This window comes from Zophobas morio, unplaced genomic scaffold (assembly GCF_036711695.1).
Source record: "Zophobas morio isolate AGI-343-1 ecotype UQ-CSIRO unplaced genomic scaffold, CSIRO_AGI_Zmor_V1 ptg000030l, whole genome shotgun sequence".
Taxonomy (NCBI): domain Eukaryota; kingdom Metazoa; phylum Arthropoda; class Insecta; order Coleoptera; family Tenebrionidae; genus Zophobas; species Zophobas morio.
This window is the reverse complement of record NW_026972135.1, coordinates 19,785,530-19,812,576: the sequence shown is the minus strand read 5'-3', so window position 1 is coordinate 19,812,576 and position 27,047 is coordinate 19,785,530. Positions and strand designations below refer to the sequence as shown.

The 27,047-nt window shown below is 36.5% G+C and overlaps 3 protein-coding genes across 11 annotated transcripts in view; 1 reads left to right on the top strand and 2 right to left on the bottom strand.

The window, feature by feature from the left end:
• Positions 1–962: 962 nt before the first annotated feature.
• On the bottom strand, positions 963–2,216 carry LOC135138309 (uncharacterized). The gene is made up of 4 exons (XM_064068258.1): positions 2,023–2,216; positions 1,807–1,967; positions 1,545–1,679; positions 963–1,494 (listed from the first exon to the last, which is right to left on the bottom strand). Exons 1-4 carry the CDS (start codon positions 2,102–2,104, stop codon positions 1,246–1,248), a joined length of 627 nt encoding a protein of 208 aa, XP_063924328.1. The 5' UTR covers positions 2,105–2,216; the 3' UTR covers positions 963–1,245.
• Positions 2,217–3,064: 848 nt separating this feature from the next.
• LOC135137849 (septin-1) lies at positions 3,065–4,623 on the top strand. Its single transcript, XM_064067600.1, has 4 exons — positions 3,065–3,241; positions 3,342–3,534; positions 3,583–4,306; positions 4,354–4,623. Exons 1-4 carry the CDS (start codon positions 3,218–3,220, stop codon positions 4,478–4,480), a joined length of 1,068 nt encoding a protein of 355 aa, XP_063923670.1. The 5' UTR covers positions 3,065–3,217; the 3' UTR covers positions 4,481–4,623.
• Positions 4,624–7,203: 2,580 nt separating this feature from the next.
• Positions 7,204–27,047, bottom strand: part of LOC135139035 (homeobox protein cut) — an 85,736-nt gene continuing 65,892 nt past the window's right edge. For 5 of the 9 annotated variants that reach the window (XM_064069105.1, XM_064069110.1, XM_064069111.1 and 2 more), the window contains 8 exons: positions 22,501–22,682; positions 22,202–22,326; positions 19,421–19,889; positions 18,742–19,133; positions 11,512–11,851; positions 10,211–11,465; positions 9,589–10,056; positions 7,204–9,286 (listed from right to left, as the gene is read on the bottom strand). In XM_064069105.1, the coding sequence (XP_063925175.1) occupies positions 8,522–9,286; positions 9,589–10,056; positions 10,211–11,465; positions 11,512–11,851; positions 18,742–19,133; positions 19,421–19,889; positions 22,202–22,326; positions 22,501–22,682 (3,996 nt within the window). In that variant the 3' untranslated portion in view covers positions 7,204–8,521. Of the gene's footprint in view, positions 9,287–9,588; positions 10,079–10,210; positions 11,466–11,511; positions 11,852–18,741; positions 19,134–19,420; positions 19,890–22,201; positions 22,327–22,500; positions 22,683–23,177; positions 23,254–27,047 lie in introns of those variants that run through there. The other 4 variants (XM_064069112.1, XM_064069106.1, XM_064069109.1 and 1 more) reach the window with 4 other exon arrangements.

The following is a 27,047-nucleotide window of genomic DNA, read 5'->3' as shown; positions in this document are numbered from 1 at the left end:
AAAAAAGTGGATCACCATTGTTTCTACAACTAGAATAATCTTTCGCATGGACCTTTAACGATAAATGAATACATGAATGAACAAATGATAACCTGCAAAAGGTCAGTTTTACTTTTAATCGAAACTAAAAGTGTTTACATCGTTTTTATTCGAATGTTTTTCCACCTACTGTTTAAAAGGTGGATCAGTGGCATCGCATTGAGGATGGTTCACAGGGTTTTACCCCATTCGACTTGAATTTGTTTTTGCTACACCGTGGTTACAATTATTGCATATATTTCGAAATCACCCTGCATATCATATTGCCCCTATTGCCCGCACTTGTGCGGACCGCGCCCCCTTAGGATTTGCGACCCAGCGGCGCTGAAACTGTGAAGTTCCATTAAAAAAAAAGTAGGCGGCCTTGTGTGTCAAACCGAAAGCGGTAAAAAAGGAAAAATATTATAATCAAGTCGCCATGATTAACTATATATCCACACCAAATTTCCAAAAAAAGCTTTTCAATAACAAAGTTATTCAATCGTTCCGGGCCTTTATACTAACCCTGTATAAGTTACACAACTGAACCGCAAATAAATAGTACGCATGTCGTAAAATAAATCTCAAGCGAAATTTATTTGACAATCTTTTGATGAGGCGTTATTGCATTTTAAGTACAGATGAGCACACAAATTTTGGCTGGAGTTTTACCATATACCTGACAAGCTGAAACTACATACATCTAAAATTTCAGTACAACCACTCGAATTTCGGACATTATTTTCATAAAATCATAAAATTTTCAACAGAAAGGAAACCAGGGGGGAGATTGCATTTTCGTGTTCTACAAGCTATTAGACGTCAAAACCCAATTGTTTCTTAGCAAAAAGTTCATCTATATGGTAAATTTTATGGATAATTAGCAGTAATTGTACTACAATGACTATCATGACAGCAACCAGTTCCATAAAATTAATGATAATGACATCATAACACCAATAAGACCCATTTTACAGAAGCTTAATTAAGTATTAACTTATTCTCACAGTTCTATTGTCAAGTTCAAAAACTAAACATAAGTTACTAGATTATTACTCGCTGGCCACTTATGCTACAAACTTTAACATTCTTATCATAATAATACTTTTAACACTTGTTTCATGATTATTTTATTAATTCTCTCATATGAGGGAATCAAAAAAATGGTTAGTTTTTCTTAAACATAACATTAACTTCATAGTATTTACAACATATTTTCGAAAATAATCAGGAGTATTCTGTAAATAAACCAAAGTCATCTTGCACATCTGATTTGTCTTCATCATTACACCTTTTACTGTAATAAAACTTTTCACACGTTTTTAAAGCTTCAAACAACTCTTCCACAGCTTTTGTGCCAGGTTTTGGTTTATTATTTTCATAAAAGTTGAGTATTTCGTCAACTTTTTCTGATAATGGTTGAATGTGTTCAAACTTTTTCATTTCTTTTTTTAATTGTGCTTTGTAGTATACCTCCTAAAAAACATATAGAATAAACAAAATAATATATTATTTATGAAACAAACCTCAATTAGCTGCTGTTCAAGTTTATCAACCTCAACTTTTAGTTGTTGGAACTCTTGAGTGGTCACCATCTTCTCTTCGGTCAAGCCTGGTAAAACAACATTTGGCGGTAACGTAAAAATCTGTTTCACAGTTTCCTGCAAGAAGCAATTGACATCTCTCAATGCTAACACATCATACAGATTATTGAAATATATATTTCCTCAGTTAAACGCCCACACTTCAGTACACACTCAGGTAGGTTAAAGCAACGTCCGTTCTTACCCTAAACTTTTCTAGGGGCTCTCTGCTATTCGTAATATACATGTCCATCAGCTTAGTTATTTGGGTTTTAATTTCATCCACATCTTCAGGAAATTTCGACAAAAGCATGTCTTGTAACAACTGCACACTGTCATACATCATACTTATATTTAATTCAAGAACTAGAACATGGAAATTATTAACAGAAGGGGCAATATAAAAACTATCGAAGAGTACAATCTTCATAAAGCTGCTTCCAGTTAAAATGAAAATGATAAAGTTCCTGTTCATCTTGAATGTATTCTTCAGCTTCAGCCATATTGCACTCACAGAAAACTTACAATTCCACTGTAAAAATGTGAAAAAAGTCTTTTATTAAGTGGAAAATAACAATCAGAAAACGTAAAGTTTAAAAATTTTCGGCTGTTACAAAAGTGACAAAAAAGGAACTATCTTGGGGAATTTCTGTTTTAAGTTTCAATTCAAAAACGATAAGTTGGCAGTGAAGTCGTACATTTTATAACAGAAAAAATAAAAATGGTGCCATTTGCGGCCTCGCCACACTCAAAGTATTACAAAGCAGCACAATTACAGACAAAAAAAGGTCATAAAGCTATTATATATTACTTTTTAACAGTGCTATTGTATCGGGTATCGACATTAAGAAATTTTCCATTTTTAGGTTGGCAGCTCTTTTGGTAGAAAACTGTTATATTAGACTGCAACAAAACCAGTTTTTTAAATTTGGATCATTTATTTACTACACTCATATCACAGTATCTTACATATTATCAAAATAAATGATGATCTCTATACTATGCCGTTTGCCGTATGCGTCATGTATGCAACATACTTTACACATGTGAGATACGGAAAAACAATCACATTGTTATTTTATATTATTTATTAGGTCCTTCTCATTTTGAAACATTTCCACCTTTATGTAGTTTTAAATTATATTTACTCTTTCAATTAATAAACTATAACAGTTACATATTACTATTATTTTTTATATAACTAATTAATTACTTAATTAGGTTTATAAAATAGCAATCAAGTTATATTTATTTGATATTTTATAGAAATTAAATAAATAGTATTTGTAATTTACGACATTTTGCAAGCAAAAAGTAATTTATACGTTTCATTAAACAAATAAAATCGAATAAACAAGTCCTTAAACAACAAAACTGATTCGGTATTAATCAAACTATGTAGTGTTTTTACTTACTTACAATTGGTACTAAAAGGACCACACCTTATCTCCACCAATCAGATTCTTCTTCGACTCTCCAACTATTGTTTGATGTTTATAGTTTATAACAGATTTATATTCACCCGGCTGTTACAAATTTAGTAAAATTCTTTATTTTCCTTTTATCCTTTAGTACTTGGTTCTATATTAAGCTTAATTCTACTATATATTTCAAAAATGTCTAGTGATTCTGTCAAAAATGTAAGTATTTCATTCATAAACCATTACCTTATCAATATGGATAACAACTTCCGTTTGGCCTGCATTTGTCAACAATGTAACAAAAAATTTACATTTACAGTTTTCAAGTTTAGAAACACCAGGTTATGTAGGCTTCGCAAATCTACCTAACCAAGTTCATCGAAAGTCAGTGAAAAAGGGTTTCGAGTTCACTCTCATGGTTGTAGGGGAGAGTGGTTTAGGTAAAAGTACCCTCGTGAATGCCCTTTTCTTGACAGATTTATATCCCGAAAGACAAGTACCAGATGCCACTGGTAAGCCCTAATCAAACTTATTGTTTTTTCTAACCTCCAAATTTTCAGAAAAAATGAAACAGACTGTTAAACTAGAACCTTCCACTGTAGAAATTGAAGAACGTGGCGTCAAACTAAGATTAACAGTTGTCGATACTCCAGGTTTTGGAGACGCCATAGACAACACTGATTCATTTTCGGCCATAATAAGATACATAGATGACCAATTTGAAAGGTTCCTACGGGATGAGTCTGGGCTTAACCGCAAAAACATAATGGATAACCGTATCCACTGTTGTTTTTACTTCATATCTCCGTTTGGCCATGGTCTCAAACCGCTCGACATAGAATTTATGAAACAACTTCATAACAAAGTCAACATTGTGCCAGTTATTGCAAAGGCTGATGTTCTAACAAAAAAAGAAATGCTAAGACTGAAAAAAAAAGTGATGGATGAGATTCAAGAGAACGGTATTCGTATTTATTCGCTTCCTGAATGTGATTCTGATGAAGATGAAGAATACAAGGAGCAAGTGAGGCAATTGAAACAAGCTGTTCCATTTGCTGTGTGTGGAGCAAATACCATGCTCGAAGTGAGGGGGAGGAAAGTAAGAGGGCGGCTGTACCCTTGGGGAGTTGTTGAAGTCGAGAATCCTGAACATTGTGATTTTATTAAATTGAGAACTATGCTAATTACGCACATGCAGGATTTGCAGGAGATCACTCAGCAGGTGCATTATGAGAATTATAGATCAGAGTGCTTAGCAAAAGGAGGCCTTCCAAAACGCAATACGTAAGTTATGATAGAAGTAGAGGTTTTTAGTCATTTGATGTTTGCAGAATTGTTGATGAAAAGGGTGCTGCAACTAGTGATAAGGATAGGATATTGTTGGAGAAAGAAGCCGAGTTGAAAAGGATGCAGGAAATGATAGCTGCCATGCAAGCGAAAATGCATCAGCAACAGTGAATCTTCAAGTATCATATTTTTTATTATCTTAAATATAAAGATAGGGATATTTTTGCGAATAGACATTATCCGATGTATTTTTATTTTACGATTTTTTTTATTATATCGTGTATGTGGATTATAATTTGATATATAGAAAGCTATGAAGGTGTTTTTGTTTTTGCAAAAGCAGCTCCTTTGACCTTGTATGTGCAAAGTGAATGGAATTAAATCATACTTATTTTGTAAAGTATTAAAATTTTCCATAAGTTTTCGAATCTGAATGGGGCTGCTTTAACAAAAGTCTTCCTTTATTTTGGTAATGTATCAGTGTAAATAAATGATCCAAAGTGAAAAACTTGATTCCTTGTATTTCATAACAGTTCTCTACCAACCTAAAAATGGAAAATTTCTAAATGTCGATATAACTAGTACTTAACTTTTGTTTCGACCTTTTTTTAAAGCTAGAGTTTTAATTACGTAGTTGTGTTCCTTTGTAACATTTTGAATGCATGCAGTAGTGATGTGAGAGTACGTATTAAAATATTCGTTTATTCCGAATACAGAAATATTCGGGTGAAGCCGAATATGCCCGAAAGGAACGGATTCGGAATAAATGTTACGCGAGAGTGGTACACGGAACATGGACAATGACAATTGTCGTTCGGAATCGGAAAGAGAATACGGAATTACCGAGGGATGAAAATTTAGATAGATAATATTTTTATTAATAAGTACGATTTTAAGGTCATGAAAGTTCGGAAATATTAATTTTTTTAGTTTCAAATATATGAAAAATCAAATTGTTTAAAATTCTTCTCGTTTGCTGCGCTAACTCGAGCGATATTTATAAAAAAATTATCGAAAATTTAAAATAATTTTGACATTTTACTCAAGAATATTTTTCTTTCCTCGGCTCAACGGTCCAACGCTAGGGGCTTTGGTACTCCAGAAATGGCCCTTTGCGTTCAGTACTAAAGAAACGTAATCGTAAGCGAATTCTGAGTCGGTATCCGGATTCGGAGTACTCGGACTACTCGGTAAATCGGAGGCTCACGTACGAATTCGGAACCGGATGATTATTACGAATATTGCATTCATCCGATTCCGTACAATCCGAATATCAGGATCATCCGAACATTTCCAACGCTAGCATGCAGCATTGCGGACACCACCTTGTTTAATTTTTGAAAAGTAAATCTGTCTTGCCAACCTATCGTTCCTGAAACACAAATTCCCCAAAACCGTTCCTTTTCTTTTGTGATTCTTTTATTTTGGTACAGTTGTAACCTCTAAAAATTTTCATACTTTGCGTTTTAAGACTACTGTGTTTCCCAAAATGTTTTTATATATTCAGTCTTTGGTTTTTCCTCTTCACGATTTAGCATGTGTATAATTACTTGTAACAGTCTTGTAATTCAAACCAAGTTTATGAAGATTATACTTTTGAATGGTTTTTACACTGTGCTCCCATTTTTACTATTTCCTTATTCTAGTTAGTTCTTGAATGAAATAAATAAACATAAATATGATGTATAATAAGTTGCAGTTGTTACTAAGAAATACAATCATCGAAATTTCCCAAAAACGTGAATGAAATTAAAACCCAACTAACTACAACTAGGCTGATACACAATGTATAGTGCCCTTTTTTTTAATGTTGACCAAAACTTTGGGTCAGGTTAGTAACACTTAGTAAGTTTGCTAGTAGGAATTTTCAAATGAAATTTGGCAGATTGGTATTTTATAAATCGATATCAGTAATTTCATTGTACAGAACAAAATAATTATGAACGGTCACCAAGAGCTAGGAGTGTTGTAGTGATGAGAACATTCTACCTCCATGATTCATCTACTTCAAAAAATCGGTACGTTAAAATATACTAAACTCACTTGACATACACCTAGTAAAACTTTTATGACTTAAACGGCTTAAGCTAAACCACCCTTGAAGTCAAACTGGCTATTGTAAGCTTTGTGGACCCGAACCGCAAGGATTATTACTGTCCATTGTTGTCATAATGAAGTTGCGAAGTTTTACTACGTATATGTCAACTGAGCTAAGTTATACAATAGCTAGTTTGACTTATAAGAGTGGTTTGCCTTAAGCTGCTTAAGTCATAAAAGTTTCACTAGGTGTATGTCAAGTGAGTTTAGTATAAACGTTTATTAACAAATTGGCTTTGAAGTGAACTACATTTCCTTTTATTTATGGGTAGCGTTAAATTACACATATTAAAATTAAAATGTTTATCCGTACGAAAAATCACTAATTTGCTACTTTATTAAGAAAGAGGCTCTACAAATGCAAACAAAGGTAATTTTGGACTAACAATTTTTTTTTTGTATAACGCTAGATCTCGTATTTGAAACAAATTGTGTGAATCCTTTGTTGTGCTCTCTGTACCGAAGGTATATGTATCAGAAAGCACACTTAAAAAGCAACTGACCCAACCGTGGTTTGAAAAATTTGGAATATTTCAAATTTACCGAATGATTGGACGAGCAGGAACGAGGATTGTGTGAAGGAGTTGCTTTAAATTTTCAAATATGTGTTCAAAATGAAATGATGGAGACAAATTAAAGTGTAACCTTTCTTTGGTTTATTTACAGAATAAATTTGACAAAAAAAAACTGTATAAAAACTAAGTTTAGTTATAAGTTATTGTAAAGAAATTTATCAGTTTGTGTAAGAGGGTGTTCGTTTCATTTACCGTATGTGGGAGAATCAATAAAACAACTCGTTAAATACAGTGAAATGTATAATTTAGAAATTTCAAAAGGAGGATGATATGATGTAAATATTTACAATACAGAAATCATCACTAATTAAAACGGTTGATAGTTTCTACATTTTATAAAATATAATATGACAATAAAAAAAACGTACGTACGTAATAAAACAAACTTTCACGTATTTCGAGTAAATAATTAACAAAGAAAAAAGGAAGAATACACAGAAAGTTCGTTTTATCGTGTCTGAAACGATAAATTATAATATTTTTTCTACTGCAAAAAAATCTATACGACGCTATTCTACATGCAGTTATTTAAAAATGTGCTTTTTTATACATATTTTGCTAATAATGTCTCTCACTTAATTCTTTAAACATTCTTTTTGTAAGAGCAGAACATTACGTATTTTATTTTAATAACTTTTTTACAATGTGTATACATTGAATAATACAATGGAAGAATTACACAAATTTGTATATTGCCAAAAATATACATTTCTTACTTATTAAAATTTTTTAATGGAAACGCTAAAATATTGCACTCGTGCCATATTTTATCGTCCTGGAAGAAAACAAGGGTCATAAATAACATCACTATTGTAATTCATCATTATTTAAATTCTTCTCTATTGGGTGGATTCGTATCTTAATACTTACAAGTAACGATATGCATTTTTCAATAACTTCTTTGCTCATGATTAATCCTAAAAATTTTTTTATTTGGAAATTAAAGCTATGTATGAACAGACAATTTCCAGCCGGATGAGATCAAAACCACTGGAAAAATAACAACGAACGCGGTAAAAGACGCAACTTTCAAAATCAAGTGAAAGCCGATCTTGACTGGCCAAAACAAAATTGATGCCCTTATGGAAAGACTAGAGGAAAAACTGGAGCAATTTCGAATTCCTTACACTAAATAATACGTGCCTTATATACAAAAAATTTGGAAAAGAGTACGAAATTTAACACTTATTGCAAATTTGGCCATCTTGGGGTTGGAAAGCACACGTTTTCTCAGTTTAAATAAACAAGCAAATATCACAATGTTTAAAACATTTTGCTTTGCAATAATTATAGCCGTTTTTGTAATAATTTGGCTAAATATACATAATGGTAACAGTCTTATAATAACTACGAATTAAAAAAGGGAGAGAACGAAAACAGTGCCTCGTTGGCAAGAAAAAGCCTTAACTTAACAAAAAAAAATGGTAAAAGATAATCACAATAAATAATAGGGTAATGATTATTCGATATCCGTGATTGCACTTAATTTATTATCTTACAGAGTCTTCCTCGGAAGTCTTTGTCTTTTATTATCACTGAGTCAATAATCCCACCTCTCGTCTTCGGTCTCCTGTTTCTCCTCCTCCTGCTTCTCGACCTCCTCTTCGTTCCTGTTCTCCTCCTTCGTCTCCTTCTCTTCGTTTTGATTTTGCGCCTCGTTATCGTTACTAATGGAAGAAGCGTCACTTTGGTCGTCCTCAAACCGGTCCATGACCGGCGTCGGTTCCACTCTCACCGTCTCTTCCGAGCTTCTCCTCCCGTAATCCTCAGTCTGCATCACACAAACTCCGTTTATTATCACTTCGTCCCCGGTGGGTTTGTCCTTCTCGTTTTCTTGCCAATCGGGGTTGACCCACTGCGGCGCCGCCGGCTTTCGCCTCGAGCTCCGCCCCTGATTGACCGGAGCTTCCTTGGGCTCCGCCTTGAGTAGACTACCCGCCGAGAGATTCGAGTCCTCCGAGCCCACGTTGCTCTCCACGTCGTCGTCATCGTCGAAGTCGCCCGGTTCGCGCTTCAGCGACGTCATGGACAGGTCCAAACCACTCATCTGCTCCTTGACGGCGTTGTTCAACGCCGCCATATCTACTTCGCTAGGTAATAACCCCCGGCTGATCAGCGCCGCCAGGTTCGTGTTGGCCGCCAGGTAAGGCGGGTACGGCAAGGGGACTCCGCTCAGTCCCATTCGTTCCTTAGATAACTCTAAAAGTCTTTGGTTCAACAACAGCCTGAACTGCACGGGGTCGAAGGGGCCCTGGGCCCCGCTCTGGTCCCGCGGCGGAACGTCGGACGCCATCCCGTGCGGCACCTAACAACAATCAACATTTGCTCACTTCGTTTCTAATATTTTTGAATTTTGGCATTTTTAAGGTTCTTGGCGGTTTTGACATTTTTGACAAGTCTAACTTCAAAAACAGACAACATTGTATGTATAATTAGATACATCGATTGTGCCAGTGCTGGTCATACTCCACAAAGTATAGAACTCTGTCTACAACTTACTATGGCCTCGTTCATGATAAGTAAGCAGTATCCCTTAGTGTTTATTAAAATTTGTTAGAACGTCAAAAACATCGGGTTCTTAAGCAAATAGTGCCAACCACCACGTACCTGCTGTTTTAATCGCATCCGGTGATTGTGGAACCAATTGGTGATGGTACGGCTAGACAATCCCAGCTCGGACGCCAGAAACTCGATGGTAGCCACGTTAGGGTAGGGGTCGAGGGCGAAGGCTAGCCGAAGCGCTTCCTTCTGTTCCTCGGAGAAGAGCACGCGTTGCTTCTTGGTGGGCCCAGGCCCGGGCGAGTTGGAATGGTAAAATTCGGAGGTGTCGTTCGACGAGGTGTCCGAACTGTTGTCGTGTGCGCCGGGACCTGACGAGCGACGTCGCTTGTTGGCCTCGCGACGTTCGTTCTTGAGCGCCTGCAGGCGGTCGATGTTGTGGGCGTCGTTCAACCAGAGTTGCATGCGGATGAAGGGTTCTCGCCCTTTGATGCTGAGCATATGCCAAGGCTTGGGTTTGGAAAGCAGCTCGCTGACGGAACCTTGGGAGAGCCCCAGGACTGCCTCGCCGAAGATCTGCAAAGAAAAATGACGCATCCTTGTACAGCTAGCTTTGAAACCAGCTTCTGAAGAAAATAGGTTCTTGATTTTTTTTTTGAAAATTGAGTCTTAGAAGACGAAAAAATAACTGAAAGGAGTATTAATCTTAGATTTCGTCTAATCTCTCTACCTTTTGTCCGATATTATTGGCGAGCAACGCCTCTTTGATCTTCGTCGTGATGACCTGCGTATCCAAATCCTGCGTCAGCGCTGCCATTTCGTACACGCTAGGCGACATGTGCTGATGCATGTTCCTCAAACTCTGGTGCTGTCCCATCGGCGAATGCGGGATCCCATGCGGGCTGGGGTTCTTCTTCAGATGGTCGGGGTTCTGCAAGCTGATGGCATGATGTGGCGGCACCCCTGGAGGCGTCAGCAGCATCGGAGGCGGCTGTGGGTTCTGGCTCATTGGCGGCGGTCCCAGCTGCAATGAAGGTGGTAGCAGGTTCTGCGTCTCCTGCATCTTGCTAATGATTCCCGCGGCGTCATTCAGCATCTTCGGCGTTGGAGGCATCGGTTTGCCTATGGAAGTGCCCGCTCCTCCATATCCCCCAGTCCTCATCAGCTTCTCTGGAGCGATTTTGTACTGACTCGCTACTAGCTTGTGCACTGCGTTATCGTCTTCTAGAAACATCTTCATGCGGATGAAGGGCTCGCGACCCTTTTGGGTCAACATGTGCCACGGTTTAGGGCGCGCGAGGAGATCGCTAACTGAGCCTTGCGACAGCCCCAGCACGGATTCACCGAAAAGTCTCTGGCTTATCGAGTACTGACTCAACTGCTCTTTCACTTTCTTCACGATGTCTTCGGTATTGAGGTTGTTGTACTGATCGAACTGTTGCTGGGTGATGGGCGGGAGGACGGCTTTGAGGGGTCGCTGGGTGGTGGTGTGGTGAGGCTGGGCTGGAGGTTGCGAGATGAGGGAGTTCGTGATGGAAGCCATTCTTTGGAGGGGACTTGCGACCGCAGATCCCGAGAAATCGTCAGTTGGGGTCATCGCAGGCGGCAAGATCGCGTTCCCTAAAGGACTAGAAGCTGTCGAACCGCTCGATGGTTGCGTCCCGGGTTCGATTTTCGGCCTAACTAAACTGAAAGCGCTGCCTGAATGCCGTAACGCATCCTCGTTTGGCGAATCTTTGGTGTCTTTTTCTTCACCGTTCATTAATTTTTTGTCTTTTGGGAGGGATAAATCCTGGACGCCCCCGTTGGGTTGGTGCTGCACGAGGGCTTGGTGTTGGAGAGCCAGCAAACCCAAGTTCGGCATTTGACCGGGGTTGGACTGATTCAACTTGAGGATTTCCCGATGATAGGCATCCAACGCCATCCGAATTTCTTCCTGGGTCCTGTCCATCTGACCCCCACTAAATAATTGCGGGAAAAACATACTACAATGAGTTTAGCAACTGTACAATAAACCCATCAAATACTCACCCAGGGAAAGCTTCCCGGGGATTCCTCATATCCTCGACCCTCCTTCCCATCAACTTAGCCAGCTCTTCCTGGTAAATCCTCACAACCTTCTCTTGTGGAATGTCGTCGTTTTCGTATTTCTTCAGTCGCCGATTTTGCGACGAGTCCTTTGAAAACGGACTCAGACACTGATTGTGCGGCGATTTCGAGTCGTCGTTGCTATGGCTGTCTTCGGTGTGTGTTTTCATCTGCTGGAATTGGCTTGCTTCGCTTAGGATATGAGCTATCCGCTCTTCGGTTAGATCGTTTTCTGGACGGCCGAACGTTGGCATTCCTGTATCTTTGCCTGAGGAAAAATTGTCTGTAAGGGAGCAGGAGTAAACAGTCTTAATGATTTGAGTTTTTGCTAAGAATTTAGCAAAACACAAAGAGTCTTGGATGCGGCTAGCCAAAACGGCTCCAATAAATTAAGCAAAATAAGGGAAGAAGCAAATATTAAAAAGACAAAAGTTGAGAAAAGTGCCTCAGTCTTGTGTGTTGCCTTGTAGCGTAATCTAGTACACATTCATCAAAGAAAAAAAAACATACAGAAAAAGATAATCAGATCATGTTTTAGTACGCATTACTAGATGATACGTCAAATTGACGCTGCTTGCATAAGTAAATAAAATCTTCCAGTTAATATTTCATCGTAATATATATTGGTGGATTGCACTAAATTGCGTATTAATTTATCTGAATGTGTAAGGATCCTCCTATCGATCAAAGGTGGAGTCTTTGTCCGTATTTAACAACCCTCAGCGTGCCCCCTAGGCATATGAGTTAATAACGTGAAAGTATCTATGTGTGATGGGTCAGTTTAGAATTTCCGTAATCACGATTAATTATCCACTTGAAGATTCGTCTATTAGTTGCGAAAATTGCGGGTAATTATCTATCGAACCGTTGATGTGTGAAATGTCACATGGAAAGTCCAAACGTTCTAAAATTGGTGCGCCTCGAGTATCTTTCGTGAATTTTTCTTCCGGTCTTGACAATTAAATTATAGACGTAGTCTTCAAGGTCCAATTAAATGCTCGTTATGGTGCCTTTCAAGAAAGGAGAAGCCTCTCCCTGTCATACATGATGTTAGAACTCCACAATACAAAGAAATCTTCGACTTGTAATTAGGCTAACTGTATAAAAATTGATACGTTGACATATGCAATTGCTCGCATCTCGTCGACATTACACTCTTCCGTTATTGTTGAAACAAGTTGACAATATTATACTATTCTTGTTCCATTATGGAACCGGCCTAGGAGTTCACATTCCCATGAAAAATACAAAATGAGCAACGAACAACGAGTAATTATTATTTGCTACGTAGAGAGAAGTTTTTATTATTATATAAATACAGATGTACAACATCGTAAATACTGCCATTAAACCGTCGTCTTGTGTCACACGGTTTAGAAAAGCCCGTTACACTTTATTTCACAAAGAACTCAGACAAACGTAATCTTATTTTAATAACTAGAAAATTGAAGAAGATCGGCTGAGATCCCTCCGGTTAAGTATCGACATATTTTAACATCTGATACGTAATTACCTCGGGACGTCATGTAATAATCATTCTTTCCAAAAAAATCATCACGCAACTATTATTATGGTTGATTTCTTCTGTAACCTCAAAATCGACAAATAATAATTAAAATTGTTGGGAAAAAAAGAAAAAAGAGCCGCCAGTTGGGAAATGACGCGTTCTTGAACAAAAATTTTGTAAAACGAACATCAAGTTTTGAATATTGAACAGATATCTGTGAAATATGCGACCGGGTGTCAATACCGATATCCGCCTATATATTCGAATACAAAAACGCACTTTTCGATAGACTTCCAATGTCGGCGATCCATTATCCATTCGAACCTTCGTTTTATTCTCTTATTAATGATACATCATTTAATTGAAGTTTGTATCTATCGGAACAATCAGAGCTGACGTGTCCGACTACAGCATTTATTTCGTCCCAATCAATCACTCGCTTTTTCTCTGCCGTCGAAATTTTATTAATCGCATGTTCAGAGACGATTATCCTTTACGTAAATGCAAAATGACAATCGCGACTCTATTTAATTGAATCAAATGGTGATGCAGTTTGCATTTCATTGCATTGATTGATATTTCATTGCTAAAGTCATCACATTCTATGAATCACCCGATTGCAATATCTTCTCAATTTTCCGATGACTTGGTTGCGGTAATTTTAACTTATCAATAGTAAGGAGATATTAAATAATCCAATTTTTTATCTCGTTAGTGCAGTAGGCTGTGGCGAGTGATTTAAATTTATGGAAAGTAATAAAAAAGGAGCATTAACGTTGCGACCATAAACTACAACCGGAATAATAACAGAATCTAAGGAATATTAAGGAATGTGGATAATGAAGATATTGGATTGACGTTTATATGTTTCTGTGGTAAATTTAACACATGAGTCTTATTGGAGAAAGTCGGCTGAAAAACGTAGGTACAGAACGATGTGCCCACGATATTAAATCCCATTGAAAATGGTATTGCATATTTAAAGATAAATATTATTAAAGATCATTTGAATTTCCAGAAAGTATATTTTTTTTAGTTTAATGCATAATGAATTAATGATTTTAATAAATTACCCTATGGATGTCCGTTAGATATCCAAGTGCGACGAGTAAATGTTGGAAAATGTTTCAGAGGTATTCAAGAATAAAACGTTTATAAGTTAGCTAGACAACATTAGCCTCAGATAGTTTCATCGGACACCTACTTGAACATCTCAGCAAGTTCACGTTATTCGAACGTCCAGAGAATATTCTTTTTACACTTTCAAAGTAAGATTTATAATTCGCCGAGTCTTGGAGACATTCTCATTACAATGAGATAATTACGATTAACAGCGTACACACATGGATGTACCCACGTTTGTTAAACACCTAGATTTGAAAATCCAGTAAATGTCCTAAATGGTTGTTCAGGGTATATTTTTAAGAAAAGATACCCATACCGAATATCTCATTTATTTAGTAGTAGCCAAGCATAAGTTTTCGATAGTTTACATTGAATTTCAATACAACCTCCAATTAAAAAACTCTAAAATCCTGCAATTTTCTTTCCCATGATACCTCCTCATCACCGAGTGGCGCAAATTCGGTCCGACCGCTCTTCAGCGCGTCGAATGCGCATTTTCCGTGCAAATGCCACCGGTTGAAGAATGCAGACCTGTCCTCAGTGCACGGTAAATATCGGAATATGCACACAATCCGATTAATAAATAGAGATAATAATAATTGCTTGTCCGAACGGATGTAACTCGATGGTTGACCGCAAACAAAGAAAAAAAACTGAATCATTTCCAAATTTAGCCTGATATTGAACGCGGAGGAAGGAAGTCATGTTATTATAAAAATTGTTCGATAAATTCGATACCGTAAAAACGAAGGCGCAATAATTCGCCGGACAAGAACCCCTCCGTGGCTTTTCGTGGCGCGTTCGATTTCTATCACGTCCCGAATTATAAAAAAGTTTTTACGGCGTTTTTACACATGCAACGCTTTACACGCGACTATCGGTTTTAATCCGAATCACGGCACCGTCCGTCACTGTTTGCCAGTGGCGTAACCACAAGCAGCCACCCTAAAGGCAAAAACCGTAGCATTGTTTGTGTAAAACGTGACAGCGAAGGTAAAAACGATAGAAAAGGAGAAAACATTGCTCGTCGTCTTCTAGACTTTTTATTAAAACTCATATACTCACTGCGAGATGCACTTGGCTTTACAGCAACCTGACACAGTTGATGATATTTTAAACGTTATTAAGTGTTTACTGTTAATTTGTTTCTAGGTTGTTTTCAAATTATTACATATACCGACATTATTAAAAATAGTTTATTTCAGTGAAGGAAAATCTAAAGTGTAAGTCATTATTCGCATGTGACGAATCAAAAAATAGTGCATATGCTAATATTTTGTATACAGCGTAACTTGTCGTTAAACTTAGATTTTACCACACGATAATAACCCAATCATAAAAAGTTTTTGTTTGCGAAACAATTTAAATTATTTTGTATATAATATGACGAAACAACATTATTAAACAAGTTTTAGGCGTATCGATTTTACTGTTCTTTTTATCTTATAAAAAAAAATCAATGACAATCAATGAGTTAGCAGTGCCTTAAAAATGAAAACTATAGTATGTAAAAATGTATATATGTGACAAAAATTTAATCAGAATAATATTTCTTAACAAAAAAAAAAAATTTATAATTTTGCTTCCGGTAATTTTCCAGTAATATAGTTAGCAAAAACAACCTTTTTAATCTTGATAATAAAGCAATAAGAACATTTATCTCCATCATTGCCCCGAATTTTCAAAAAAAGACATTCTTTTTAATGAATGTCACCTTTACGCCCGGCCCTCACGGTGTCTACGCCACTGCTGTTCGATCCGGAAGGCGTCCATACGTCCGCTTCGCGGGGCGAAAACGTATCGATTATGGGCATTCGATTGGCGATTTTTATGGCGAATGTGGCTGATGGTGGCGCGCGATAAGGCCGAAACCTTGGCCGGACCGGAAGCACGCTAGATCGCTCCCGCGATTATCTCTGAAATTTTAAAATTTAAAGTGTTGGGGTTTGTTTTCGGCGTACACGTCTGGGCATAAAGATATTTTATATCGTTTCGAAACAAAAGGCACGGAAGTCGATGCGAATAATTTACCTCTATCGGGTAAAAAAGAGGGTGCAATGCTACGACGTCTGCAGCAAACCGAACAAAAGATTAATAAATCTCCGGTAATATAGTTGTCTAAATTGCTAATTTACTCTTTTATATTTCACTCTATAAATTTAACAACAAAGATACACCGACGAGGAATATTCTGATGCAAATTTCAGGACGCCTATCACAAAAGAAAACCTAATCCGGTCCTTCATCTATCTATGGAAACGAGTACACGGAGCGGGGTAGATTTACAAAAAACATCTATCAATGCAATTTCAATGTCGGACAATTCAGCTGGAACATTTTTGTGTTGGCACATGCTGATGCTGTCACACACAATGTGTTTCCAATTATTAATTTTTTTTCAAGCGAACAATGAACGCAATTACTGCATCGACAAATACCTAAAGCCTTTTCGACGAGTTTAAGCTCGTAACCACGCAAATGCGGCGCACGGCCGCAATTTTGACCGAACGAATCGCTGGCTTCTTTTTTCTTGAACATCTCGAAGACATTTAAAAGACATTCAATCGTCTTTGAATATTTAAATTTTTGCGTTTATTGACTAGTCATCGTTATTTATCTCAATGTATATAGACAATTTTAGCGAAGAAATTGTCCATCGATCTAGTTCTCGAACGGACATCTAACAACTAACCGTTACAGAATTTAATATCCTTACGGCATCCGTTTCTGCACTAAACTTCCCTGTGTTTTTAAGTTGGAACTAATTTGCCATTTATTGTATTTATAGTGTTAGACTTTTTGGATATCTATTCATCATCGTTGAATAAAATATTGTTAAATAACTTTCGTCCAAAACTTTCTCTATTTTCATCAATTTCTCTGGGTAAATTAACTTGTGAATGTGTAGTATAAGCACTATTTACGTAAATTTATTGTTTTTATTTTTCTAAAAACAATATTCGGATTTTAATTTCTATATGATAAAGATGTAAATAATTCAGGACCTTTTTCTTAATAAATAAGATTACTTAATATTTACTTACACTTATAGGTAGTCATTAACGAAAAGTAAAAATAACACGGGACCAATCTGACTTCCCTGTGGAACCCCAGACGCAGTATAAATTTCATTTAAAATATAGCTGCTACTACTACTATAGATTATAAAAAGTTTCTATCGATTTTGTATTTATAAAAATTAATTAATAAGAGATTTAGAGCAAATTTTACTAAAAGTCAGTATGCGAACTACATATAATTTTCACCATTTGAATGATTTAAATTTCTCCAATAGGCAACTGATGGAATTACATTAAAAAAAAAAACAGGCGAAGATCAGTGTCCGTCTGTAACCCAGAACTCTCGGAAAGCGAGCCTTTTTTCGTCGTCCAACTTGTCATTAGCTTCAGTGTGCCCCAAGGCACAGTTCTCGGGCTGCTGTTATTCCCCCTTCGTAAGCCAGTGGTTTAATTTCATGTCGATTGTTGCATAGTTAACCTTCCGTGCCACAATACAGTATTATTTATCTTTCCGAACAAAGAAACGTCTTAATTTCTGGGTGCACAAGCACTTATCATCAAATCTGTATATTATAATAATATGATAAAATAAGTTTAGACTAATTTAGATATGAATAACCGTACGTATGAGGTAAGTAGGGCATAAAGCCTGAAATGCGACCTGTCGTAAGAGCGCGATTAAGATCGTGTCAAAGTGTAATAAAAGAATGTGTTGAACTGCAACCTGTTCCAACAATAAGCAATAAAATATGCAACAAAAAGTGTTAAAACCCGAAGTAAAAGTAGAACATATGTACAGTAATCCGAAAATCGAAGAGTGTTGTTTTTTATGTGATTGCAGAGATAATTCCTCGCGAGTTTAATTGCGCATTGTTAAATTATGCTTATTCCAGATTGAAACGAAAGAATATTTAGAGCAGAGCGAAACTATAGGATTTATACGGTTTTCAAGATTATAAAGTTGATGTTTTGTAACGCGTGGGATAAATTCAAACAATATAAATGGTTTTGTAATTAAATATTTGGGTTATTAATGTTGAAATTTTTCCTAACGATCGCATGTAAATTTTATTGTGTGTTGTGACACAATGTTTTTCCTAATGGAACACAATAAAATTGCTAAGAAGGTTTTTTTGATATTTTCGTTATAATTATCTATCATTCGAAATATTTTATTGAATGGCAGGAAATGATTCACGGATTCGTACGAAAACTGAAATTATTTTTATACATGCGGCCTAGAATCGCTTAATTGTCCATTAATGAATTATTTATTTGTGTGTTTTAATATTAAAACATATCAAGATTGATTTAGCTCGGGGAATATAATTAACGACGATAAGAATCTTGGAAATTAAAATCTTTGCAACACTCTAATGGAGAAGATTGATGATCTAGTACACGTTCACGAGGCACTTTCCTGGCTCTGGTTAGCAGTGGAACTAATAGTTCTCCGTAAAATCACAAGTGAACGTACCACTTGTCACTACCATGCATTGCCAAAAATTTTTCTCCACTCACCTTTCTTTGGTATCAACGATTTCAGGAGGAGAATCGCCTGCTCGTCACAAGCCCAAGCGTGCATCTTCCTGTAGCTGTCCCTCCCTTTTTCCGTGAGCTTATCCCAGGGCTTCGGCTTGGACAGCAACTCCGACACCGTCCCTTGGGACAAACCCAAAATATACTTGGCGAAAAGCCTCTGTCCTATATTATGTATCGACAACAACTCCCGCACCCTCCTCGATATGTGCAACGTATCGAGATTCTGTGAAGCGTACTTGTCCATGTTGTACCTCAACATTTCCTGCAGTTTGGCCTCCATGGGATCTCCCTTGGGGATCAAGCTCTCGCCCAGTCGACTCACCATGGATCCCGGAGCCATCCCCAGCTCTTCCGCAAAGCGAAACGGTGACCTGAAGCAAAAACCGGAGCAATTTTCACCTCGTACTTCTGATCAAGGGCCACCGGTGGCATCACCACCTCATGGACGCCGGAAGAACGATACCCTCATGACCTCCGGAGGAATCATCACCGGACTGGCGCCGGGGAAATGTCATAAACACTGAAGAAATGATCGCCTCCTGGGTGTCGGAGTAATCACCTCATGGACACCGGAGGAATGATTCCTCGTGAGCTCTGAAGGAATAATCACCTCGTGGTCACCTTCCGGGTGCCGGAGGAAGCTCTTTTCAGGTCTTACCTGTGGTCTTCGAAGCGGTAGGGGCTCTTCAGCGCCTCCTCCCCCCGCAGGAAGTTGTTGACCGCGCACATGGTAGCCATGGGGATGTTGTTGTTGCTGACGTGGTGGTTGTTGTTGTCTTCGGGGCTTTTGGGGTTTCCGTTGAGGATGGGTTCTACGGGTGAGGATTGTGGCGGTTGTGAGTCCGGAGGTTGCGGCGTCGAGGCCGTCGATTTTTCATTGTTTGTGGGCGTGACCGAGGCGTCGGGAACTCCCATGACCGAGGTTGGCGTCTTCGCGACATCTATACAGGGTGATCGCGAGATTAGACGATTATTCTGCTCTATGCTACGGCGCCAATTGGCCACAATCTCTTCGCCTAACATGCTACCGAAGGTCTCTACGTTCTGGAAGGGACGTGGGAGGGGACCTTGGGGGGACAGGGGGGAGAGGGCCTCCGCTGGTTGATTTGGTGGATTTATTGCAACCCCTGGAAAAGAGGAAACAGCTAAGTAAGACCTGAAGAGGAGACGGGGAAGGGGACGAAGTCGTGGCGCGGAGGACTAGAGGACATTCAGTGGTTCTACGTTTCAATTCTATTCAGTTATAGATTCATATTGCGATAACATTTCTTTACGCAAAGTTTTTACATCAGCAGGTGTAATAAAAATCAAAATTAAGGAAGATCGACGACTGTGATAGCTTTGAATGGTAATTATGGAAAAGTTTGGATAAGGCAGGCCACAACAATAGAAGACTGCTCCTGATACGGAGATAATGGATTTTTCTGTGTCGCAATTGTTTTTAGGAAAACGGTTTAGAGAAATTATTTTTTTAACTGTTAATCACTGTCAATGATAATTATGCTAATGTGGTAGAAATACGGTTGCTTTGTTGTTGGTTAATCTTTATGTAGTAAGGTTATTTACTTTTGAAAATGAAAACTTTCAAAACTACAGTTACTTTTCTAAAACTGTCAAAATTATACACATCATGTAAGTTTAAAGAAATTAACCGTTAAAATGTAGATGACAATCGTGCAAAGGTTTTTCCTACTGTTATATAGTCGACGAATAAAGATGTAATTTCCACTATCGGTTTCACTTTTCCTGTCTTGAAGCTCGGGCAAGCTACAGAATACAAGCGGCAATTAAAATCGAATTATTTGTAAAAGAGCAACGATACCACAATTATTCTTAATTACTCCATACCTATCATCTACATAACTATTAGACAAAAATTACCGGAGCTGATAATTTTGTTTTCCATCAGAGTCTGCATCATCATTGCTTATTAAATTCAAATTAAAACGCCATTTTTAAGGGCAATTTACGCCATTTCGAATGATTTTAGCACACAAGCGATCCGACTCGTAAATCTCGTTGATGTCGAATGTCCTCGCTGGTATCGTCAATTTTGACATTCCACTTAAATTCTCTTATTGTTTTCGCAGGTTTCATGGACGCTTAAGTTAAATTTTCTTTGTGAATATGACGTGTTATCTTATTCGTCTCTATGTTCTTTACAATACGAAAACAAGGACTGTAATTTCGGCAAATACAATTGCAACTGGTACGGGTATGGAAAAAATCATAAATTATATGTTATCATCGTAAGTCATCAATGAGTCTGATAAATGACTTCCTTTTTTTCATGGTTCACCGATCTTAATTTATAATCACACTAAACTAATTAAAAATACACTTAATTCAACCGGAGTCCGGAATAATTACGGTGTGCAACTAGATTATGCTAATATAATTTTTTGGGAATTCTATTGTTTTTGATATTATCGAACCTGCTCGAGTCGTTATTTTACGGTAATTCTGGCGTAATTAAAACTAGAGTGGGGACGTTTGTCTTGTTGGATAAAATCTATTAAGAAAATAGAAGAAGCCTCATTTGAATATGGAAATTCGGGAAAATGGAGCTTAATGGTCCTCACGGCAAACGTATCAAAAATCTGAATCTTTTGGAACATTGATGATGGGTAGTACAATTTTCTTCGCCAAATATTTTATAGCTTGGTTTTGACACCTAAGTTTTGCAATTTTGCACATTCGTTTTACAAGCTAGATTTACAGGAATTCAAAATTTTTATATTTATGTAGGATTTCAAAGACGACACGATATACACCATTTTGCACTTTGTAATAACTTGGTTAATATATATCAATACAGCAAAAATGTCCCAGCTGTCATAGGAATACTAACAAAATTATAAGCAATAAATTGCAAATATGTATTTGCAAAACTACTACATATACGTATCACAATTTCAGTTTGACATTTACTAAATTCAAGAAATAGTAGAACTTTTGTTATAACAGGTGATCAATGATTTGAATGGAAAATACGTTTTTTTGAAAATAATCTTTAATACATTCAAACTGAAGTGGAGTAAGTTCAATAGATGTACTCCCTCGAATGATCAGAAGATAGCTTCCAAACTTAAACTCAGAACAAACATTTTTTAAGGTGGCCAAGTTTGCTAATTTTCGAAATTTGAAGAATTTTGAACATAACTGGCGATGTGTTTATATTTTTAAAATGCGTGCGACAGGAGTCTCAATATAAATACATAGTAACTTTTGACGGATTTGGAAATATGAATTAAACTAAAAAATTGATGGAAATGGGTATCGGTGTTCGAAAATTTGGGAAATCTAGAACGCGAGTATTGCGTTGACATTTTTCCACTGAATGCTCTCTTGTAGCCTCGTTTCGCCACCATGGGAGCAATAATTATGAAGACAATAGTATAAATCGAAACTTTCGCAAAAATCGTTTGAAATGAATTACCTTCGACCTCTTGCGTTGGCGTTTTGACCCTGTTCTCGCTTTGTTGTAAGTTTTTGGTTTTCTCGAGTAGTAAGTCTATAGATTTGGTTGTTTCTGGATTATTCGAGAGATCCGACCTCAGGATACTGTAACAATTCAAAAAACACAATCAGTGTTATCTCGGTGACAAGTAATCGGTAAACAGTTTTGAAATGAGTCCGCAATTATGTATTGTTATAAATTAAATGATATCACGACAATAAGATAAGATGTTTTGTTGAATAAAGAAGGAAATTGCTGAAATTGTGTTTTTCCAGTACCTGAGTTCCCTCTTCATGTCCTCATAGTCCCGCTGGTGGTCCAATTTGGCTTCTAACTTCCCGATGATCTGTCTTTTCTGTTCTAATTGATTCTCTAAGCTAGTGATCTGCGATATCGAGGTTTCTTTCAGTTTGGATATCGTGCTCTGGAGTCTTTGTACTTCTTCAACTAATTGATTGATCTGCAAAGGAATTATTTAAATTCGGCTATTGTCTCTACCGGTGGATAGATCTGAATAATATTAATGACATTAGCATGAAAATACACCTTTGTTGACTAACCCCACGTGTACTTTGAGAAATTCTATTAGCTAACAAGCTTTTGAAGGGAAAGAGACGGATATGTTTAACGTAATTTAGGAATCAATCAATCGCTCTCCGTATGAAGACATTAATCTGTTCAACCCCTTTATGCATAAGGTGATATAGATCGATTGATTAAATTCCAGGGGCGAATCTCGCCCTTATCGCCGCGTAATTGGGACGCCCTTAAAACAAACCGAAGAAGCATTCGAATAATTAATCCCCTCCGGATTTTTTGTTCGAAGGGAGTATGCAAAAAGCACCCTCTCGAGGTATCTATTTGAAATATTGCTTTATATTTATCATCTGTGAAGGTTCGGCTTTTTCCGTTTCCTGGTCGAGGGTGCTTTCGTGGGGAAAACATTTGGACTTACACGTTTTTGCTGGCCTTCCATCTTATCAGGTTCAATGCTTCATCTTTCAACAACCAGAGATAACTGAATGTTGGTGTTAAAACGATACGAATAATTAACATCATTTCTAATTGTGCAATAAATAAATTAAGGTATAAATTTAATTTATTATTATGTCAACAGAATGATGAAGAGTCAACAAAATCAGATACATTATCTTTCGAGAAAATATAATATACTCAGAAAAAATAAGATATGTAAATATTGAAGTAACCTCAAAATAATAACAATAAATCTACTGAATCAAAATTTACAATTTCGAATTAATCCGATAACGCTCCATAAAACGCTGATAACAGACAATCGTGACGAACTGATAACAAATAAGATGGCGTCTATTAGGCAAATGGCGTCTATTACACAAACACAATTAACTAATACCTGAATTGTCGTCGCCTGTCCCGCAATCTTGTTTGTTCGCGTGATGCAATTAAATTATTTCGATTTCAAAATATTTTTGACGAATTCGTCAGCACGTGGGCCCACTACCGATGATATCTATTTTCATAAAAATGTTACGCTTTGTGGGAGTTTTGGTACAGGACGCAGATTCGATGATAACTCGAGCTTTGGTCGCGCAACAGATGGTTTAATAATAATGTCGAAAGAATAGATTTAAATTCCGCGCAAGATGTGTAGGGACTTTTCTGGGACAGGTCAAAAGCAGTGATGTCATCATACGTGTCATTATTATTTTAATTGACTTTGTTGAAATTCATTGGTTCGCGGGAAAATAATTCACCAGCGACTTTTGGCAAAGCGTGGTGGATCGGTTATAGATTGAAATAACGTCAGCTCCCGGGCGAAGCCTTGAGGAACTCCTTATTTGTGAAGCTTTTGTGAATCACTCAAAGCCACATTGGCAAAAAAAAATCCGAAACTGGAATTTTTAAAATTTATAAATGAATTGGATGTGTAAATGCAAACTGGTTGAAAAAAGTTTAAACTAATGATTATTGTATACAAAGTGTATAAATCTGTCTATGACACAAAAAATCCGAAGGCATAAAAATAACAACATATTTAAAGCACACTCCATACGAGTATGAAAAACACACTAGTGAGAAATTAATATTTTATACCAGTTATACACCACACATTTTTACAATTACTGAAATTTTGTCTGAAGCGTGGATTTTTTGGAACACTTTCCTGAACAGTCCTAAGAGATAGGAGTAGTATAATGTGAAACGAATGTGCAGAGATACTCAAGCCAATAACCAGATTAACCAAATTCATACTCGTGAGAAATACATGTACTATTCATATGTCTGTTACTAAGATTTTGCTATGACCGCGCATTTCCGTGCACGTAAAGTTAGCAAACTTTCGAATTTCTAAGAAAAACAAATTGTAATGTTTCAGAATGAATGCTAAACTCGAGTAAAAAAAATTAGACAGAACTAGCCGCTGAAGCGAAACTAACGTTCCATGCATGTTAAGGCATAATTTTTAACGAAGGCGTGATTTTTTTAGAACAGCGTCATCAACCTTTTCAAGGGGGTAAAGATATTTTGGTGTGTATAATAATATGATGCTGATTGTAACGTTACTGTGGTCTCAAATTTTCAGGGAAATTCGATGAACGTTTCTGAGATAATTGGTAATTAAAAAAAAATCATTTCACAGCATATTTTTCAGTAAATGTTTACTTCTTAATTTTTTTTTTTGAAGTGACGTTAATGCTTTGTTTTTGACTAGCATTTGAAAAAGACTATTATAACTGTATTACTTCTTATATGTATATTGCATGTTATATTTGACACTTTATTTTATAAATTGATTAAAACATTTAAAATCACAGACAACTATGATTCTACTTTTATAACAACCAAATACAGCTTGCTTCGCTCGTTAAAAAATGTCAACGCCAGATATAATTATATCTAATATATATCTATACAGAACTTTGGAACTATGGTGAACTGGGCATAGTTAGTGCTGTAATTAAAATATAGCATAAAAAAGCTATTATTTTGCTATCTTGATTTTGTTATTAAATAAATAAATAATAGCTCCCTTATGACGTCACAGTTTAACATACTGTAACAAAATTTCAGGGAAATTCAAGGAACCTGTCTGAGATAATTGATAAATAAATTTTACATAATTTGTTTATTTAATTTTTTTGAGATGACGTTACTACCTTTCTCCAGTGAATGAATAAAAACAGCTAAAATTTGGCTAATCATCCCCACCACCAGCTTTTTGGAAAAAAATTTAAAATTGTATAACGATATTTTGAAAATTAAATAAGTCTTGCAAACGTTTTGAGGTTATCGTAGTCAAGGTAAGTCGTTAATTAAAATTTATTCGTTTACCCCCTCCCAAAAAATGATGACGTCATCTCAAAATTTAGCCGAAATATGCTAAATATTATGACTCAAAACTTGTGGCTAATCAACAAGCTCATAGTTTTTAAAATTACTGACTAAAAAAAAATAATGAATGTGTCAATTTATTTTATTGATTAAATTTGGGAATACAATACTTTTATCATTAATTCACTCAACCTATTTAAATTGATAGATATACCTGTGTCCTCGAAAAAACTCATTTGAAACATACGCGCAGCAGGTTTCCTTACATTGACTGTAATATATTGCACACATATCTTTATTTCAGTTTATAAGGGTTCTCATTGAAAAATTTAGGTTCACAATCAAATTTTATAATTTTTCGAAAAATCTGGATTTATTTTATTGTACTTAACGGGCGAGGGAAGTTCTGTCGAAATAACCTTCGACCAATTTTTTCAGTGATGACAGATCCAACAAAGAGTAGTAACTGTAGTTTAAGGTTTTTGTAGATTCATCATCGTGACTTTAATACCAGCGTTGCAAAATATGGTATATGACAAGTTCATATAAGAATAGAAGTGTTGTGTAACAGAGCCTTGTGGAGCATTATATATCGAGTGTTCCAAAAATGACAGAAAAACTCTATGATACGTTGCTAAGAAGATTTTGAAGAAAAATATTAAATTTCAAATTTGAAAAATTAACTTCGTAATTCTGGATCTGTTTTAATGAACTTCATATCTAATAGACAATTAAATCATTAAATTATTAATAATTTAATAATAATTTATTAGAATACGATCCACAATAGCTTTTTTTATTATTGACAGACGTCACTTTTGACAACTTTTATCGGAATTCTAGACTTTCAATTAAATTCACATTAAAACATAGTCAGAATTAGCAGTTAATCCTTCTACTTTAAAAAATATTTTCAAAAATTTGACTTAGGGATTTTTATTAACCATCTTTGGAACATCCCCTATATGATAACATGGAACGAGTCCAGTTTGCATTAAATTAGCGTTTTTTGTGTTAGTAAAGGAGAAAAACTCCGAGGTCTCATCATCCAACTTTCCAATTTAATACAATTGCAGAAAATTTGCCAGGAGGACGAAGTTCGCGGGATATTGGCCGCCAATCAAATCAGGGAGACAAATAAGTCGGCCATTTTAATTGGAACAATTAAGAATAATCTTAATCCTCCTCAATTTGCCGATGATTTCTTATTCATTCCTTTCCAGTATCGGCGGCAGCGGCCGCCCCACACTAATGAAAAGATTGACAGATCTTATAAGCCATGAAACGCCAATTTTCATTATTGGATTGGGATTAATTGGTCCGCGACGTCATCAAAAAGATGATCCTTTCACCGTGCGATACGTGAAAGGTCCGCCGAATGCTAAAGTTCAATTATGGGCAAAAAATGTAAACCCACTCCAGACGTTATCTTCGAGTAGAGGTATTATAAACTAAATGTGCAAATGAATAATCTCCGTATGTGAAACAAAGACAAGAAAATGTCAATCAG